General features: G+C 39.8%; 1 protein-coding gene across 6 annotated transcripts in view; it reads right to left on the reverse strand.

Moving 5' to 3' along the window:
* The window catches only part of BCAS1 (brain enriched myelin associated protein 1), a 75,148-nt gene that overhangs the window by 14,491 nt on the left and 39,855 nt on the right, over positions 1–20,802 (reverse strand). For 5 of the 6 annotated variants that reach the window (XM_058174482.1, XM_058174480.1, XM_058174478.1 and 2 more), the window contains exons 5-10: positions 14,986–15,144; positions 12,646–12,690; positions 9,577–9,711; positions 7,179–7,214; positions 6,674–6,898; positions 767–925 (exon numbers count right to left, since the gene is read on the reverse strand). In XM_058174482.1, coding sequence (XP_058030465.1) covers positions 767–925; positions 6,674–6,898; positions 7,179–7,214; positions 9,577–9,711; positions 12,646–12,690; positions 14,986–15,144 — 759 coding nt within the window. The remainder of the gene's footprint in view (positions 1–766; positions 926–6,673; positions 6,899–7,178; positions 7,215–9,576; positions 9,712–12,645; positions 12,691–14,985; positions 15,145–20,802) is intronic. The other variant, XM_058174481.1, reaches the window with a different exon arrangement.

Genomic DNA, 20,802 nt, shown 5'->3' on the forward strand with positions numbered 1-20,802 from the left:
GACTGAAAAAAATGCCAGGGACTTTTATATATGCACCAAAACAAATTTCTTGTGTGTCCAATCACACTTGGCCAATAAAAAAATCTATTCTATTCTATTCTATTCTATTCTATTCTATTCTATTCTATTCTATTCTATTCTATTCTATTCTATTCTATTCTATTCTATATTCTCAAAGGTTTACATTTGAGGATTCCCCCCCTCCTTTTGAATAAATGGTTGCTTGGTCTGATGCTTGACGGACTTCTACTCAGGTAGTTGTGGTATATTTAGTTAATGGCCATTGCTAGTATATGAACTGTTGATTTCCACTTTCCATCCTGAACCCTTTCGTAGTATAAAGGTAGAACTCAAGAGAAGTGGAATTCAATAGGAAAAAGCCCTTTACTCAGGACCGTATCTCTAGCTGCAGTAGCGTCATTAATATTCTGCCTACCTACATCAAATGTTATAGAAGAACTATACAGATATAATGTGAGGTGGACTTATGAGCAATTTTTAACATTCCTTTTATATTCCTTGCTAGCCATTTTGTGGATTGGAGGCCCAAAGTTAGGTTCAGTGTTGGTCTAGTAAAAATGATCATCCATCCATCCATCCATCCATCCATCCATGCAATCTGATGAACCCAACCCAACAAAGGGCTGTTATGAAAACTTTTTAATTAGCTGTCCCATCATATTTACTATTAATTAAACTTTAAGCTGTGTGACTGCTCAATGATTGTAATACAGCTGACAAACAAATCCAGGAATATCGGTCTTACCAGTTTAAAGAATTTTCTCAGATTTGTTTTGGTAGGTCTCTCCTCTCCTTTGGATTTGGTTTCTGCAACTTCCTGGCTTCTTCTTTCATCTTTCACTGGCACTTCTGGAGATGCTTCAATTCTCTCAGTGTTTATCACCTCTATATCATCTGTAGGGGTCTGCAACGATTCAAAAGAAGTGTTATCAAGGATGTGTGAATTCATCCAAGACATTTAGATCAGTCAAGATAAGATTCAGAAGACCTTCTCTCAGCTAGGCTGAAGAAGCAAACTAGGTGTTCTGCTTCAAGAGGAAGCAAATTAATTGATTCCAAGGCTCATATCTCTCAAAAATCAAAGCTACTAATTTCAGAGCCCCTGATCCAATCAGGCACTTGGGACTTAATGAAGAAAGTAAAATAGATACATCCCTAATAATGTCCATTTATAATAATTGACAGTGGACAGAAACATTTCTTTTGCACTAAGGGCTGCCTAGGATTGTGCACCTCTTCTGCACATTCTTTTGCCTGCAATCCAAAAGTTCATATTTTAAATTTAATTAGGAGAAAACTCTTAGAATGGAATCAGAGGTTTTTTCAGGCAGCCACTTGTCCTTATGATTATAACATAAGATTCAGCAAGTCATTTTCTCTGGCTATTTTTATATTCAAGGAGTTACTGATTTTTTTTCCCATTAAAAAAAATTAAACTGGACCCTATGCTCCACATATACACCTCTTCAGACTGAATTTTAGTGTAACATGTCTAATCCAACGTTATTGCAAACAAGATTCAGATTCAGATGGATACCAGGAGCTGTTCTACAGTTATGCTTTACAATAAAGATATGCTTTATTGATTAGCATTAATTTTATATAATATTAAAAGTTTTAAGCCACCCAGAGAAGTATTAATGAATTTGAGAAGCAAGGTAGAATGTTTACTAAAAATAAAGTTTAAATAGTATAAACTATTTATAAAACTATTTATAAACTATCGGCAACTCAGCGGTTCGAATCCCTAGTGCTGCCGTGTAACGGGGTAAGAGCCTATTACTTGTCCCAGCTTCTGCCAACCTAGCAGTTTCGAAAGCACATAAAAAATGCAAGTAGGAAAAAATAGGGACCACCTTTGGTGGGAAGGTAACAGCGTTCCGTGCACCTTTGGCGTTGAGTCATGCCAGCCACATGACCACGGAGACGTCTTCTGACAGCGTTGGCTCTGAAACAGAGCCGTTTCAGAGCGCTGGCTTTGAAACGGAGATAAGCACCGCCCCCTAGAGTTGGCAATGACTAGCACGTATGTGCAAGGGGAACCTATACCTTACCTTAGTATAAAAGTAGACCAAGATAGTGATCTTTCTCCATATGAGAGAAGAAGAAGAGAAGAAGGAGGAGACATTGTGAAAAATGCTGGCTACTGCCAAAATTAGTACTCTGATATCAGATTTCGCTTTTCGCTTTCATTAGTATAATAAAAGTTACCATAAATTTGGCAATGTTATACCCTAGAGCAGTGGTTCTCAACCTGTGGGTCGGGATCCCGTTGGGGGTCAAATGACGATTTGCCAGGAGTTGCCAAAGACCATCGGAAACATGGGAAGTATACTTGCGAGTCAAAAAATCGCGCTCCAATGGTTGACTCCACAAGCCAGCTGCAGGCTCTTCAAATCACTAGCTGAATTCGGCTTCAGGCACGATGAATTAAAAAAGAGAAATCTTTGCTCTGATGTCTCCCTCTCAAGCCAGCTGCAATCACTCCCAATCGCTAGCCTAATCTGGCTTCAAGCGTGATAAACTTAATAGGGGAGGAGTCTCCGCTTTAATGCCTCCATCCTCAAGGCAATCGCAAGCAGTTCAGATCGCTAGCCAATACAGGCGCGATAAATTCAAAACGAAAATAATTTTACGGTTGGGGTCACCACATCGTGGGGAATTGCATTAACGGGGTCGCCACATCGTGGGGAATTGTATTAAAGGGGTCACAGCACTATAAAGATTGAGAACCACTGCCCTAGAGCAGTGATGGTGAACCTACGGCAGAGGTGGCATGCAGCGCCCTCTCTGTGGGCAAGCGAGCCGTTGTCCAGCTCAGCTCTGCCGCGCATGCGTGCGTGCCTCCTGCCGGCTAGCTAGTCTTCGGGTGTCTTTGGGGGGGTGTGCATACAGGGGGCCATGTGTGCATGTATGTGTGAAGGTGGGGCACATTCAGGGGGCCACATGTGCATGTGTGGGAGGTGGGGCGCATGCAGGGGGCGTGTGTGCATGCATGGGGGGGCAGGGGGCAGGGGCCACACACGCATTGTATTTTGGGGGTTCAGATGCGCGCACTTTGGGCACTTGGTCCTGAAAAGGTTAGCCATCACTGCCCTAGAGGCTATGTTATATTATGCTGTCTATATTAGGGATTAATTTAAGTACCTGTGAGTTGTGTGTATGAGGTAATGGTGTTACCGAGAAAGGAGAATATTTACAGCTCAGGCTTGAAACGAAGAGTCTTTGATGCTTTCTGAGCTTGAGTGTTTTCTTGCAGACATTTCATTACTCAAAGAAAGTAATGTCATCACTGCTAGATTCTATGATGTTCTGCCACATTTTCACTTAAGAGTTATCAACAGAAATTTAGCTGATAATTTTGTTAATTAAAAAAAAAAAAAGAAATAGTCCTAATTAAACTGGTTGAGAAAAGCGGTAGAGTTAATAGAAGCAGAGTTAATTTAATTAAAATTATAATTTAGTAAATTAGCGATTTTAAAGAAAACCGGAACACTTATCACTCATGATAATTAACTCATGATAATTATCTCATTATGTTATCATTGTGTCTGTTGCTAAAGTCTGTTTTTATTCTTTTATATGCAGTGCAGTATAATAATCCTGTAATACTATTTGATGACTGAAGAAACCACAACGTCAAATACCATATTTTTCGGAGTATAAGCCACACCAGACTATAACCTACCTCTTTTGGTGAGGAAAAAAGAAAACAAGAAAAAGAAATCTGCCTCCCAGCAATTTTGCCTCATTGCAGCAAACAGCAAACAGCCTGCTTTACTTTCATTTTCGTTTTCAGCATAAAAAAAAATCTGCTCTCAGCAATTTACCTCCTTGCAGCAAGCAGCAGAGGCCTGTGCAAAACAGCTGAGAGACTGGAGGCCGATCCAACAATCAACTTGCACTAATTAGGCTGTGCTGAAGCTGAAATGGGCTGTTTCTTCTTGCTGATTGCTGCAAGGAGGTAAATTGCTGGGAGGCAGAGGCCAAAGGGTGGGGGCCAGTGGGTGGGCAGGGCTACATTTGGTGTATAAGATGCACTCAAATTTTCACCCCCTTTTAGGTGGGAAAAAGGTGTGTTTTATACTCCAAAAATATGATATAATCCAAGATTATATCAAATGCTTATACCTGGCTAATAATGAAAACACAGTATTACATTAAAATATAACATCACTAAAAGCAAACCTTTAATTTTTTTAAAAATAACCAGCTTCTCTCTCACACTAGCGAGAGATATTCAGGAAATCATTTGCTTTTAGTTCATGCTTGACTTGAAATCCATTCATTGTGAGCTGTAGCGCTGGCAGGATGGGGAACAAATGCTGGTCTTACAATGTCCATGGCTTAGAAGTTACTGTAGATACCCTTGAGTAGATGCTCTGGATTTCTGACATTAAAGTCCAATCGCTGGACTTCAGTCTCCAGATCCAGATTTTTATTTTATTTTATTTTATTTTGCTCCATTTTTTATGCAGATTCCAACCAAGTAGCCATCACATTTCCAGAAATCACCTAGGCCAATGGTGTCAAACTGGATTTCTTTGAGAGGCCGGATCAGCATTGTAGTTCTCTTCCGTGGGCTGCTGGGTGGGTGGGAGATGGAATAGACGCCTCCTGCAGCACTCTGCTGGTCAAAATGGGGCAGGGAAGGCCCACACTCAGCCATCCTGTGCCCCATTTTTGGCCTGGACAGCCTCCTGCCACACTCTGCCAGCCAAAATGGGGCGGCGGGGGGGGGGAGGCTGCAGCCCGTTTTGGCTGGCAAAGTGCTGCAGAAGGCCATCCAGGCCAAAAAAGGGGCCATGGGAGGGCCAACCCTGGCCCCCTTGCACCCTGTTTTGGCTGCCAGAGGCAGTGCAGGCTAGTCATTTGTTATTTCTAGGATGGCCCCGTGGGCCACATTTAAGCACCCGAGCGGGATCCCGCCCATGGACCTTGAGTTTAACATCCCTGATATCATGGTGTATCTATTCTACAGGCATGGCTAGGCTAGCAAAAGCATGATTGCTAGACTTTATTCTTAGATGTGGCTGTTGATTGCATGTTCTCACTTTTCCATCAAACATGCAAGGAGATGACCAGGACTGTTCTCAAAGATCTCTGTGACTTCATTTCTGATAGGATCTCCTGCTTGAGCAGGAGGCTGGACTAGAAGACCACAAGATCCCTCCCAGCTCTGTTGTGATTGATTGATTCCTCTAAGAGAACAACAGCAACGGGGTATGTTGCATCTGTGATACAGCTCCTCCAAGCTACACTGAATTTATGTCAAACCCAGGGTTTCCTCATTATTCACTCTGCCGTCACACTGAACCACAGTGGGAATAATACATGAGCAGCCTGTTTAGGTAACTTCTGGAAACGTGATAGCTTCCTGGCTAGAATTGCATAAAAAGCATTAATTATCTTTCTTGAAAACGCACCTACGTTTAAATAAAAATGTAGTCAGAAAAAATATTCCCAGTAACTCATGGAAACAAACCAAACATCAATGGACTAATTAAATAGGAATACAACAACAACAAAACTACTGATTAATTTAATTGTTCTTATATCATCTTATTTACAAACTCTGTCACAGAACTTTACTTTCAGACAAGGCCAACAGCCTATTTGGTTGAAATATTCTGTAAAATGGGGTTACCAATTGCACACAATTTATATATTTGTGATCATTTCTAGGTGGAAGATATCTGATCCTTATTACATTGCAGTTTATATCAGGATTCCAAAACTAGATTGATTCTGCCTTTGTTAACTCAACTAAATCAGTTAGCATAGAAGAAAGAATCTATTTCCTGCTGACTGAAGGACTGATGAACTTATAACAAAATGAATTGCGTTGTTTGCTGTGGCCGCAAGGAAGATACGGATGTAGATGTTGACAGTGCTGTTAATTTTAGAGGGTTTGAATTGAATTGGTATAGTAATTTTATATGAGTTTTGCCAAAAATCTATGGTTGCAAATAAATTCACTACCTGTTGTGGTCCGCCAGCAGCCTGTGGAGCTGGCTGTGGAGTTGGACAGTGAGGAGGCTGGAGAGGACAATGGGTCACTCCTGGAGTCAGGGGAAGGCCCAGACGAGGGCTCTGAGTCGGAGGCAGAGATGGGGCCAGGGCCATCTGGGAGAGATGTGGGGACTCCGGAGCCTCCGGAGGTGGACAGCAGACAGGCAGAGTAACAGGAGGAGCCTGTTCCTAGTGCACACATGTGAAGAGCTGCCAGAAGGCAAGAGCAACTAAAGCAAAAAGGATGTCTCGGGAGGAAGGTCAGGAGATAATTGGTCCCTCCCAGAAGGCTTAAAAGAGCGCAATGGCTCTTGGGCTTTTTGTAGGAAAGCAACATTGCTACAGTTGTTTCTTGTCGGTGTCTCTTGTTTCTGAACTTCGTGGGGCTTTGCCAAGAAAAGCCTTTGGCAGGGTGCCAAAGAAGATAAAGGTTTGTGATAAAACCCGAAGGACTTTTCTGAAGGACTTTGTTTGGGACTTAATTTGGACTAAGCTGAGAATGAAGTAATTCTCAGCTGTTCTAATAAAATATGTTTGTTTAGGACTGATTGTGTCTGATAATAACTACTTGGGCCTGGGTCACAACATTACCAATAATGATTGCAACTTCCAAGTGAATGACTCTAGAACCCAAACTTACCTTTTTCCAAAAGAATTTACTTAGGGGTGTGGGAGTAGAAGAAGATCTTTCCTTGGTTATCTCCTTAGGAGCTTCATTGGTGACAACCACAACTGCTGGGGCTGGTTGTTGTACTGGAGCTTCTGGAGGTTTTACAGTTGGCTTCACTACTGGAGTATCCTGAGCTGGAGGCACATTTGTTTCCGGTTTTGTATCAGGGACAATGGGGACAGGCTGTTCGGTTGGCTAGAAACAAAATAAATAAAAAAATTGTTCCGGAGAAGATGAAGTTCAAAGACCATCAATGGAAAAACACATTTGGCTACAGTAGAAGACAAAAGAACCTCAGAAAAACATGGCACAGTGGCATCTTTTATTCCAGCACCCTCACACATTCATCTTTATCCATTAAAGTATTACATGAGGCAGGTGATGAAAATAATGTAGACATCAATGTTGGCAATCAAAAACTATAGAAATACTGTAAGCAAATGGAAAACTCAGAGTTGTGTGTGTTATTACTCACCTTGGTATTTGCTGTCTGTGGAACATCTTTTTTTGCCTAAAACAATGTAAAACACACAAACACAGAGATAAATCATGTGTGCATTTTCATTCTTTAAGAATGGAAGTGGCTGTAATGATATTTAAGGAGAGGAGGGGGATCCAGGCACTGCACAGGGTTTGACATGGTGAAGCCATTATAAAGAAGAGTTTGCTGAGTATATTTTCAGCATTTCTCTGACCTTCTGAAATGTTGAGCTGTGTATCCTGAAATGTCACAGGAGACGAACTGGAGTATAAAAGTGAAAACATGATGTAACTAAACTAAAATCATCTCGGAATGAGGGGTGGAGAAAGTTCCTAAGGATTTTTTCCTCTGAATTCTTATGCAGATTGGAAAGACAAGTCAGAAAAATGGAAGGACTTCATATAAATGAATCCTTTCCCAGTCTGCATGGCCTGCAGATAGGTATGTCCTTCAATCTCAAGAACTGTCTATGGAGATTCTCACTTATCCAGGTCATGGTTGTCCCAAAGGAGCTTTTTTTCAACAGGCAACTGGACTTTCTTGTTTTTCTTTGAAGATGTTTCGTTTCTCATCCAATAAGCTTCTTCAGCTCTGACTTAACCAAAGACTGTCTACTGTTGACCTCACCCCATTCATAAGAGGTCTGTAAGGGGCGTGCATAAGAGCACCAGCGTGCCTACCGTTCCTGTCCTAATGTTCCCTTTGGTTGTATTCAATTTGTGTGGTTATTTCATGCTTATACTTATATATATTGTTGTGTTTGACAAAATAAATAAATAAAAAATCGGTGTCTTGTCATCCTGTTGGTTAAATGACTCCAACTGCAGAGACAGTATGGCTCTCATTACCAGCAGGATACGTTGAATGGGATATTATGCTCAGCCAGTTGAGTCTTTGTTCTGATGTTCTTCTCAATCTGCGTGATCTGAATTTACAATGATTTCATCATATCAGCAATCAAAAGGAAACACTTATATCAATATTAGTATCTGATAATTAGGCAATGTCACTGCTTCGGGGTTCAAATTAGTTTTATGATGTAATCCTGAAAAAAAAAACAATCTTAGGAGGAGGTGAGAGTATCTGAAGCAAATCTGTATGCATTAGTTTCGGGTTAGGCAGTATCTTTGATGAAGAGAATGCATCAATTCAGGTACTTCTTAAAAAATGGTATAGAGTACCTGAAATGCATCGATTCAGGTACTCTACACCATTGAGTAGAGATGGCCTCATGGGAACTATATGGACACTGTCTTGTGAAGTTAATAGGAGTTTCTAGGTTTTGCAACTCCTCTTGGCAACCATACAAAACTTGGGGGAAGGGAAACCCAAGAACATATTGTTACATGTGCATTATAGCCTGTTGTCTTGGGTTTTGTAATTGTGTCCCATCCAAGGACCAAATGGCTCTAACTGTGCTTGCTTTTGAGTCCAGACAAACACAGTGGTGTTGAGCATGGAAAACTCATTTCCCAGGAAATAAGAATCTATGCCAAGGCATGTGTTCATGTGTTCATCTTATAAAGCAGCCTTCCTGGCATTGGTGCCATGATGTTGCTGGTATTCAAGGAGTTGTGCTTACAACACATTAAATGTTGCCAGATTAGAGCAAGTTGTGTTAAAATTTCCTAAAATCAGCTCTTGTTCTATGATCAGTGTAGTTCCTTTTATACGGAGCTTGGGCCTAATGGATTTTTCATATAGAAGGAATTTAGTCAGTTTCCTTTTCTTCAATCCAGGACTAACAAGATTGAAAAGCAAAGGTACTTAAGCCTTCCTTCCTTCCTTCCTTCCTTCCTTCCTTCCTTCCTTCCTTCCTTCCTTCCTTCCTTCCTTCCTTCCTTCCTTCCTTCCCACCATCCTTTCTGCCTGCCTCTACTGTGATGACGGGTGAAAAGGGGTGCAGTTATTACATGATTAGACAGTAAGTTGGGGGCAGGGCACTGAATTTCATGCTTTGTTTTCAACATTTCAAAGGGAAGGAAAGGCAATCACACAGTTCAGCTTGAAATTGCTTTGTGGAGTGAAAGTAATGGCAGTATGGGATTGCTCTAAGTTCTGGTTAGGGTGACATAGGTTTTGTTAGTGAGAAAGACTCAATAACAAGACACAGAAAATAGCAATGAATATGCAGTCAGTGGCTTCAGTTCCTTCCGCTGAACCCTGAATTCGCAGATATTAATGGAGAGATAAATATTCAGAATTATCGTGATACTTCCCTACTGCCAGATTATATCTTTGCCAAAGCCTGCAACAATTCTAAACAATGTCCAACTCAAGCTTTGCTTTTCAGTAACTTTTAGCTGCTGCATGCTTGCATTCAGGATCAGAAGATTTAAAAGTTATCTGTTATTCAGGGTTCCAGATCTCCGTGTTACTCTCCCATACCAACCTTATGTCTAAACAGTTTGCTAAATGTACTATGTCCTATTCGGGGGCTGTCTGGCTTCTTTTTCTTGGTGCTTTTGACAAGGGAATCAGTCGCCGTCTTCTCAGCAAGCTGTCCACCATGGCCCGTTTGAGACCCCTTTGTGTGACATCAATCAAAGTTGAATTTTCATTGCATGCTCTATTTTCCTTTTGCCCGTAACAGGCATCAGCAATCGTTTATGCACAGTGTCTTTATAAAACTCAATACTCATATCCACAAATCTCACTTCACTAAAGAGAATTCTATATTTTGCTAGGTACATTATAACAGGGGTCTCCAATCTTGACAACTTTAAGACTTGTGGACTTCAGCTCCCAGAATTCCTCAGCCAGCTTTGCTGGTTGAGGGATTCTGGGAGTTGAAGTCCACAAGTCTTAAAGTTGCCAAGGTTGGAGACCCCTGCTATATAACATTGTATTTTTTTTCCAATTACAGGTAACCCTCAACTTACAACCACCGTTGAGCCCAACTTTTCTATTGTTAAGTGAGAACTTTGTTAAGTGAATTTGGCCTCAATTTAGGACCTTTCTTGTCACAGTCATTAAGTCAATCACCACAGTTGATAAGTAGTAACACAGTTATTAAGTGAATCTGGCTTCCCCATTGATTTTGCTTGTCAAAAGGTTGCAAAACATGACCTTAGGACGTAGCAATGGTCATAAGTATGAGTCAGTTGTGGAAAATCAGAATTTTGGTCACATGATCAATGATCATGGGGATACTACAAAGGTCGTAAGTGCGAACAACAGTCATAAGTCATTTTTTCAGTGCCATTGTAAGGGTCACTAAATGAACTGTTTTAAGTTGAGGTCTACCTGTATTTGCAACAATATATTATTTGAGCATACATTTATCTAGCAAGGAATCCACATATATCTATCACTGAACTCCAGGACACAACTTAGATAATTTGTGGCTAGTTTCTGAGGATATATAATAAACTAATGGAGCATCATGCTCTCATTATAATTTTGTATGGATATCTGGCATTCTCTCATGATTCTATATTGCAACAAAAATCAACAAAAACCCAGGCAAGGACATTTTTACTTAACTACGAAGGTCTAATAAACCATTCATGGTGTTGGTCCTAACAGTGAACAGAGCAGGTTATTTGAAAAATTGCCTCAATGCATACAATGCTGCTTACAGAGCATAATATTTGAAAATTTCTTAATAAAGAGACAGGGTATTTTTGATTATGGCTTCAAGTATTTGACTTGAGCCTGGCCTCTCGTAGACCTTATAATAAGGTTTGAATATTTTCTTCATTGTGGCTTTTCAATGAGACTGTATTCATCCCAAATTTATAACACTGCTGAATATATGTTGTACCCTTTTTGCCTTTACTCTTGTAAGTACATAGCTTTGTCAGAAAACAAAAATATTATGAAAAAGATCAGCTATGAATTTCCAACAGAATAGAAACCAAGAAGGCAGAGTTGTTGAGATCTGGGTGGCATATCGGTTCAACGTATTGTTAAATGAAACCATCTTTTCCCCAGAAACTCACAACCTACACACAACGCAGCTCTTTCATTTTATTTTTATTACAACATTGAGATATAGGAAAGGGAGTGGTGTGGTGGCCTAGAGGTGGAGTTCTCGCCTCAAAATCAGGAGGCTGTGAGTTCGATCCTAGGTAGAGGCAGTTATTTCTCTCTCTGGGTACAATGAGAATATATCTGCTGCGAACTCTGCATTGGTGACAGGAAAGGCATCTGGCAGTAAGCACTCAGCTCCATTCATTTGCCCCAACTCCACCCTGATGCAAGGGATTATGGGGTCATTAAAAGACAAAAAAAAAAACAGAGAGAGAGAGAGAAAGAGAGATAGCAAAGGCTGAGATAATGGATGGAGAAAGGAGGCCTCCAATTTGGGAGCAAGTTTGACTTTTCAAACTGATTGCCCCATCCTGCTGTATCCTTAGCCTCAAAGTTCTGATGGTTGATGTCAGATGTATCTGTAGAACCACTATCTTCATGCACAAACTGGTATTGAACTAGCAATTTGTGACCTGTTGGATCATTGTTTCAGAAAGATATTTCCTTATTTAAATAGAAAAACAGAATGACTATTGGCCCAAAAGCAGTGGGAGTGATTCCTGACTTCCTGCCATCTTCCTTATTGACTTTCCTTGTAGGAAGCTGGCAGGGAATGTTGGAAATGGCAATCATGTGACCATAGTTGACCACAGCAGTGTGATGGTAGGATAACACTGAAGTGGCCACAACTTTGCCAAGTTTCAATCCCATAAGGCTCATGGGTTTGGGATTTAGGACACATACTGTTAATTAGTCCCTTGGAGCTACATTGATTAAAAATTGTTGCCCTGTGAGTTTTGCCAAATTGGAGGTTACAGGTGATCAAAAAGACATAAGAGTTTTAGTACATGGTAAAAGAGTTTTGGTACCTTGATGAACGTATCTTTTCTTTTATGTACACTGAGAGCATATGCACCAAGACAAATTCCTTGTGTGTCCAATCACACTTGGCCAATAAAAAATTCTATTCTATTCTATTCTATTCTATTCTATTCTATTCTATTCTATTCTATTCTATTCTATTCTATTCTATTCTAAAAGAGTTTTACCAAAACATCTCTGGATATAGAAATAAACCACAAGAGACTCCATTCTTACATGAGCATCGTGCTTAATGAAAATTGAACTCAGACACTTGTCTGACATAATTTACAATAGGTTTCCTCAAATGAGCAGCCTCCACTTGTCCAGTATGGCCTCCAAGAATACTAAGGCAATTCTGAAGGTAAAATAAATGGGGATCATACTGTATATGCAGTTCTGAACATCATAAGAATAGATCCAATAAGTGAAATGAAATAAGTAAAATAATGCAAATTAAATCACACATAAACTTTAAAATCACCTAGCTTCATATTAGACGCAGTGCTTCTGCATTTAGGATGAGATGTGTGTATGAATCAATCCTGGAATACCCAAGAGGGTAACACCCCTCGCCCCCAAGAAAACCCTCAAACGTTGAATTTGCAAGGAGAAAGACACTCACCTTATCCTCTCTGTCACATTTGGAATCAGCTTTGCTTGGTGAAACCTTTCAAGAGAAAAATTTTCTTGAAATGGGCAGTTTTGAAAACCATTCCAAATTTTGTGATTGTCTTTGATTGAAGAGCAAAAGGGAATTAGGAGGACATCGTTTTAAAATACAGAGATATAGATTAAAATGAAGAAGTTTCCAACTATATGTGAAGCAAACATAACAATCTGGTAAAGTTACATTTTCCTCTCAAATAATCAAATTGGACAGACACTAAATCAGAAAAGAAATATATTATTATATTATATTTTATATTACATTACATTATATTACATTACATTATATTAATTTTATTTATATTTTATATATTTATATATATTATATTATATAAAGATGCTATAGGGCACTGCACACCAGAACAACTAGACACAAGGACAGTTTTTTCCCGAATGTCATCACTCTGCTTAACAACTAATTCCCACAACACTGTCAAATAATTTACTAAGACTGTATTATATTATTCTTCTCTTCCTTACTAGTATCTATCTCTTCTCACTTACTAATATAACCATGTTGCTTGTATCTTTCAATTTATATTGTTTTTATTTGTTTCCTAGTATGATTTGATAGCTTATTAGTAACCGACTATCGCTAAGTGTTGTATCTTTTTATTCTTGATGAATATACTTTATTCTCCTTATGTACACTGAGAGCATATACACCTAAGACAAATTCCTTGTGTGTCCAATCACACTTGGCCAATAAAGAATTCTATTCTATATTAATTGGAAGGGGATTTTTTTCACAAAAAGTCATCAACACTAGATGGCAGAACAACTGCTGTTTGTGAGGAATAGATTCATTCATGTTTTTTGGTTTCACAAATCATTTGTAAGGTCCAAGATCCAAGGAGACATATGGAGTTACTTCTGAGTAGTTTCTTTATTGTTATTCACCTCTACCACCTAAAGCAGGGGTCTCCAACCGTGACAACTTTAAGACTTGTGGACTTCAATTCCCAGAATTCCTCAGTCAGCTTTGCTGGCTGAAGTATTCTGGGAGTTGAAGTCCACAAGTCTTAAAGTTGTCAAGGTTAGAGACTCCTGACCTAAAGTACGTACAAAATGGATATACTCTGTGAACTGCTAGGGAGTGGCCATCTTAACTCTCTTCCTGCCTACCAAACACTCCAAGCTGTGCTGCCTCTTTGACCTCTGGGAAGCAACCCCTCCCTCTTGGGATTCCATACTACATTCCACCACATCAATGCAGTTATACACATTTTGTTAACTATTGTCCTGCTTTTAGTGAGAAAGAGAGAAAACAAAGAACCCACATTAATTCTTAGCAGCCATGCTTAGCAGGATATGTAATCCCAGCTATTATCTTCTGGCTAACCACTACTGGAAAAAATATTACCAGTCTCAATCAAATTTTGATTCCTTCCAGCAGTTATTTTATTTTCTTGTATTCTGTCCTCAGACTACTTAATGCATATGCAAAAGGGAGCACCTCTCCCAAAAAGCAGCTTGTCTGAGTTCATGTGATTTTTAACATTAATGTTATTTTAGCTAATCTTAATCTTAATTAATCTCAGTCTTTATGCTGTTTAGAAGTTCTGTACAGATTGAACTTAATGCGCATTATTTTTGAACAAAAGTCTTAGTGCAGATTTTTTAATTCTTTCGTAGATACTGCAATTTTTCATTGTGCCTAATTAAAAATCCTGCTCTTGAGAAATAAATAAATTTATTTATTTAACTCATTTAAATGGCTGCCCAATTTACCCAGCCTGGGTGGTCTACAACATAAACATTCCACAATGTAAAAACCCTTAAACCTCCAACAGAATATGTCTGATAATTTTGACTTGATCCTCCAAATTAATGAATAAAAACCATAACCTTTCAAACTCAGCTAACTTACGTTCTTCTATAATAGCCTTCCTCAGTTTCACACTGTAATGCCAAAGATTTCTGGTTAAGATGACCTTTCCTGAAAGCTAGGGAATCTCAGTCCCATATAACTGTTGGGTGAAGTCTGGGGAAAATCATTCTACAAGTTCATTATTTCTTCTAAAGCAGGAGTCTTGCTTTTCACATTGTCGAGCAAGTACAGCCGGCCACACCCTCCTCTCATCTGCTGTACATGATTTCACATTCAATCTTTGTAACAGTCACTTTTCTGCTGCTGTCATTGCTCCTTTTAAATTTTCAAGGAAGGAAGGAAGGAAGGAAGGAAGGAAGGAAGGAAGGAAGGAAGGAAGGAAGGAAGGAAGGAAAAGATTGATAGCACATTTGTGTAACAATTCATCTCAGTTAGATGGGGAAAATCAAAATGACAGCATCTTACCAGTGTTTTGAAGAAGCTCATGATGTTATTATCTGTCCTAGTTGCTGTATTTGTGTTCTCTGTTTTTCTCTCTTCTTGGGCAAGATCCTCAGGGGCCAAGCAATTGGAAACTGCTATATCCTGTTGCAGAGGGGTTTGGTTGCGTTCATCCACTAAATCCTGCATCAAAAGAAAGCATGTTTCTTTTCAGATCCTAACTTATTGAATGCCAAACAGATTTGTAAAAGTAATCTGTTTGCCACTCGTATCATGTTGCTCTACAAAAGAGAGTCATAATTCCATCCATATTTCTTCAGCCTACATATCCAGAACAATTGGTCATTTATGTAGTCAATGTCGAAAATATGCACGTTTGTCGTTGGTTGGAGGGACATTGTTCGGAATCACAGAGAACAACAAATGCAAGAAACAGGGCTGCATAGGACCAAACACGGATCTTCATTCCGAGCAACTGAATATTAAATACTAAACACCACATGATTGCAGTTTTGAACTCTGAATTGTGAGGATTATATAGTACCACACAGATGGTTTTGGAAAGCTCGGTTTATAAAATTTGACTTGCTTAGCATTTGCTTAAATGTTCTCATGGTGATTGTGTACATTTAAATAATAATGATTTCTGATACTGTAAGGAATTTTGAAAAAAAATATTGTTCAAACCTTTGAATAAATAGTAAAAAAACCCATAAAAGTGCCTTATACAGTTAACTAAGAGACTAAGGAGCAAAAATACATTCAAAACAATCCTGATAGGTCAAAAATGGACTGAAATAATACCAGAATAGAGAAAATAAAATAAATAGAATATAGAAGAGAGATTTTTCTTTTCATGCCTTCAAGTCAGTATTGACTTTTGGCAACTGCCTGGACTAATTCTTGTAGTTTTCTTGACAAGATTTCAGAATTGGTTTTCCCTTACCTCTTTCCTAAGGCTGAGAGAGAGTGCCTGGCCCAGCTGGCTTTGTGTCTAAGGTGGGATCAGAACCAAGGGTGAAATCCAGCAGGTTCTGACAGGTTCTGGAGAACCGGGGTAGTGGAAATTTTGAGTAGTTTGGAGAACCGGCAAATACCACCTCTGGCTAGCCCCATGGATAATGGAGATTTTGCAATATCCTTCCTTCAGGAGTGGGGAGGGAATGGGAATTTTGCAGTATTCTTTCCCTGGAGTGGGGTGGGAATGGAGATTTTGCAGTATCTTTCCCCTGCCATGTCCACCAAGCCACGCCCACCAAGCCACACCATGCCCACCAAGCCATGTCCACAGAACCGGCAGTAAAAAAATTTGAATTTCACCATTGATCAAAACTCATAGTCTCCCCAATTTCTAGTCTGGTGCCTTTAATCACTACACCAGACTGGCACAGGAGAGAGAATACTGGGCTTGAAATAGGACATGTGAAAAGATCTTGGAACTGCAGCTATACGCAAGCTGAATATGAGCCAGTTATATGACATGGCTGAAAACAAGGCACGTATCAGGCACGAAAGACCAGATCTACATGTAAAGTGCAATTAAGCAGATTTCTTGCTACAAGCCAATGCTCAGGAATCTTCTCAACACCTGGTTAGATAAGGGTCAACAGCACTCAAGGTCATGTTTGTGGCTACATAAGGATTAGGCCATTCCTTCTTTTAACTCCACCCCAGTTTCTGCCATTCCTTCTTCTACAGCAGGTGCCATTTTAGGCAATATCAATGGAAGCATAGCTTCACATACCAAAATTGCTCAACTGTATTCTAGCTCTGTCAAGACCCCAACTAGATTACAGGTTCACAGAAAGATAATTAGAGTATGAAGTTTCTAATTAGTCAGTGTATTTTTCTGTATTGTATAGTAATCTTCCCTTCTCAGGAAATTGAATGTAGCACAGTAACTATATGTTAACAAAAGTATGAGTGGCCCTTATACATGTGTTTGAATACTTGTGTGTGTACGTCTACCTCATCTTACTCATTTATTCCACCTTGCTTTTCAACAATGCCAGAGATACTGATGTTTGAAGCAAATAAACATGTTTTCTTCTACTTTGTACAGATGAACAAAGTAAAATACACTCAGAAAAAGGACATTCACAAAAGTTCAGTTTTGACAGCTGCTCTCTGCCCACCTACTCTCTTCTCTTTTGTTCCATACAAGCTCAATGACTCCTAATTAATTTCCTACTTGCCAACATTTTGCAAATTATGAAAGCAGCATCATTGTCTAGTTATAACACTCTCTGTCATACACATGCATACAGATAGACAGAGAAAGAGAGGGGGAAAAAAGGATTACACAGGTTGTTTTTCTGCTGTGCTAATTTACTGTAGAAAAGTTTCTAAAGGTTTAAAAAACTGGATAGATTCAGACCACATTCTTTAGATGGACAGGCCCTAGGCTGTTTAGGTTTTAACAAGAGCATATCCCACTTTCTTTGCTTAAAAATAATCAAGAAAACTAGTAAAAGAGAAGAATTACAATATGCAGAGATAATAGCTTAAAATACAATGAAAGTATGCTTTTCTCTTCCAGTTAATCATGTCCAATTCTCAGATATTGCCCTGATATATCCCTGCAGTGGTGACTAAGATGTTGAATTTGTTGATCAGAAGGTTGGCAGTTCAGCGGTTCAAATCCCTAGTGCCACATAACCGAGTGAGCTGCTGTTACTTGTCCCAGCTTCTGCCAACCTAGCAGTTCGAAAGCACGTAAAAAATGCAAGTAGAAAAATAGGGATCACTTTGGTGGGAAGGTAACAATGTTCCTTGTACCTTTGACATTTAGTCATGCCAGTCACATGACCATGGAGACATCTTCAGATAGCCCTGGTTCTTTGGCTTAGAAACTGAGACAAACACCGCCCCTAGAGCCAGAAATGACTAGCACGCATGTGCGGGGGAACCTTTACCTTTACCTTTATCCATGCAGTACAAATAGTCTTCAACTTACAATTATTTGTTTAGTGACCATTCAAAGTTACAATGGCACTGAAAAAGTTGACTTAGAATAGAATAGAATAACAGAGTTGGAACGGACCTTGGAGGTCTTCTAGTCCAACCTCCTGCCCAGGCAGGAAACCCTACACCACTTCAGACAAATGGTTATCCAATATCTTCTTTAAAACTTCCAGTTAGAGCATTCACAACTTCTGCAGGCAAGTTGTCCCACTGATTAATTGTTCTAACTGTCAGGAAATTTCTCCTTAGTTCTAAGTTGCTTCTGTCCTTGATCAGTTTCTTGTCTTGTCCTCAGGTACTTTGGAGAATAGCTTGACTCCCTCTTCTTTGTGGTAACCCCTGAGATATTGGAACACTGCTATCATGTCACCCCTAGTCCTTCTTTTCATTAAACTAGACATACCCAGTTCCTGCAACTGTTCTTCATATGTTTTAGCCTCCACTCCCCTAATCATCTTTGTTGGTCTTCTCTGCATTATTTCTAGAGTCTCAACATCTTTTTTACATCGTGGTGATCAAAAACTAAATACAGAATTCCAAGTGTGGCCTTATCAAGGGATTATAAAGTGGTATTAACACTTCACTTGATCTTGATTCTATCCCTCTGTTTATGCAGCCTAGAACTGTGTTGGCTTTTTTGGCAGCTGCTGCACACTGCTGGCTCATATTTAAATGGTTGTCCACTGGGACTCCAAGATCCCTCTCACAGTTACTACTGTTGAGCAAGATACCACATATACTGTACCTGTGCATTTTGTTTTTATTGCCTAAATGTAGAACCTTACTTTTTTCAGCATTTAATTTCATTTTGTTAGATAATGCCCACTGTTCAAGTCTCTCAAGATCCCTCTGTATCTTAAGCCTATCTTCTGGAGTGTTGGCTATTCCTGCCAGTTCAAATCTGCAAATTTGATGAGTTCCCCATCTATCTCCTCATCCAAGTCATTGATGAAGATGTTGAAGAGTACTGGGCCTAAAACAGAGCCTTGGGGTACTCCACTGCACACTTCCATTTTCCACACTTACAACCACTTATGACCAATTTCCACACTTATGATGGCTGCAGTATCTCACAGTCACGTGATCAAAATTCAGACACTTGGCATCTGGCATTATTTATGACAGTTTCAGTGTCCCAGGGTCATGTGATCATCTTTTATGACCTTTGACAAGCAAAGTCAATGAGGAGGCCAAATGCACTGAACAACTGTGTTACTAACTTACCAGCTGTGGTGATTCACTTAACAACTGTGGCAAGAAATACCATAAAATGGGGCAAAATTCACTTAACAAAATTCTTCTTAGCAAAAGAAATTTGGGGCTCAGTTGTGGTCATAAGTCAAGCACTATCTGTATTCTTGGCAAGGTTTTTCAGAAATGGTTTTCCATTGCCATTTCCTAGGACTGAGAAAGAGTGACTGGCTCAGGGTCACCCAGCTGACCTGTTTCTAGCCTTAACTGCTACCCCAAAGTGTCTCTCACCATAAGAGTACAACTAATTGCTAAAATAATGTTCATTAAGCGAAGGAAAAGCTGGAGTTAAAAAGATGCAACCATGAGAATAGAAAACAACGAGAAAAGAAACCCTCAAGCAATCCAAGTTCACATTTCTAACAATCAAAAGCCCTTCTTAAAAAAGCTACAGTAATTGCAATAATACAAGAGCAACCAATAGATTTAAACTTAATGTCAACCACTTCAATCTAGATTGCAGAAAATATGACTTCTGTAACAGAATCATCAGTGCTTGGAATACTTTTCCTGACTCTGTGGTCTCTTCCCATAATCCTAAAAGCTTTATCCAAAAACTTTCTACCATTGACCTCACCCCAGTCCTAAGAGGACCATAAGGGGCATGCATAAGCGCACAAACGTGCCTACCATTCCTGTCCTATTGTTTTTCTTTTCTTCTTCATATATATATATGTAGGTCTTTGGTTATTCGGGTTTTCTCCCGCGTAAAATTGGAAGTATCTTGGCGACGTTTCGACGAAGTCTCATTCGTCATCTTCAGGCTTCAGCTTCGTGCTTCTGGGAGCAATGTGTGATTGCAGCTGTTTCTTCCTTTTTAACTGCTAGTGGGGGTTTGAACTGATTGGGTGGGAGCTTGGCTGTGCTCTGATTGGATGTGGGTTTTTTTGTGCTCTGATTGGCTGGGGGTGTGTCCTGTTTGGGTGGGGGCTTGGTTATGCTCAGATTAGTCTGAGTTGCAGGGGATTTGAGCTGGTGAGCTGCACTGCTGCTGTTTGGCTTCGTGTTCGTGGTCGTGCTACATCTTCGTAGTGGGTGTCAGTCTGCTGCATGTATGGATTGGAGGGGTTTGAAATGGCTAATGTTGCAGCTGCGGTCTGGCTTCTGGTCCTTGGTCGTGCTTCCTGATCAGTGTGGGTTTGGGTGTGCTTTCTGGGTGGATGTGTGGTGGTGACATCCTGTGTGGACCTCGTGAGTGTGGGTCTGGTGTCATTCCTCGTGTTAGGGACACGTTTGTCAATAAGGGCAGGTTTCCAAATGGCTGGTAGGCGGGAGGTATCATCTCGTTTGTTCATGCTGTGTGGGCGTTTTTCTATCTCGATGGCTTCTCTGATTATTCTGTTGTTAAAGTGTTCAGTTTTGGCGATAGTTCTGGTCTTTTTAAAGTCAATATCGTGTCCTGTGACTTTAAAGTGTTGGACCAGGGAAGAAGTTGGTTCCTCTTTTTTGAATGAGTTCTTGTGTTCTTCAATGCGTGCACTTATTCTTCTGTTGGTTTGTCCAATGTCAAACAGCAGCAGTGCAGATCTCCAGAACAAAATGCTTAGCTGATGAACAACACCTAAAACCCGAACTAGACACTCTCACTAACGTACTAACATCCAATGGATTCCAAACAAATAAGAT

Source organism: Ahaetulla prasina, chromosome 3 (assembly GCF_028640845.1).
Source record: "Ahaetulla prasina isolate Xishuangbanna chromosome 3, ASM2864084v1, whole genome shotgun sequence".
NCBI lineage: Eukaryota > Metazoa > Chordata > Lepidosauria > Squamata > Colubridae > Ahaetulla > Ahaetulla prasina.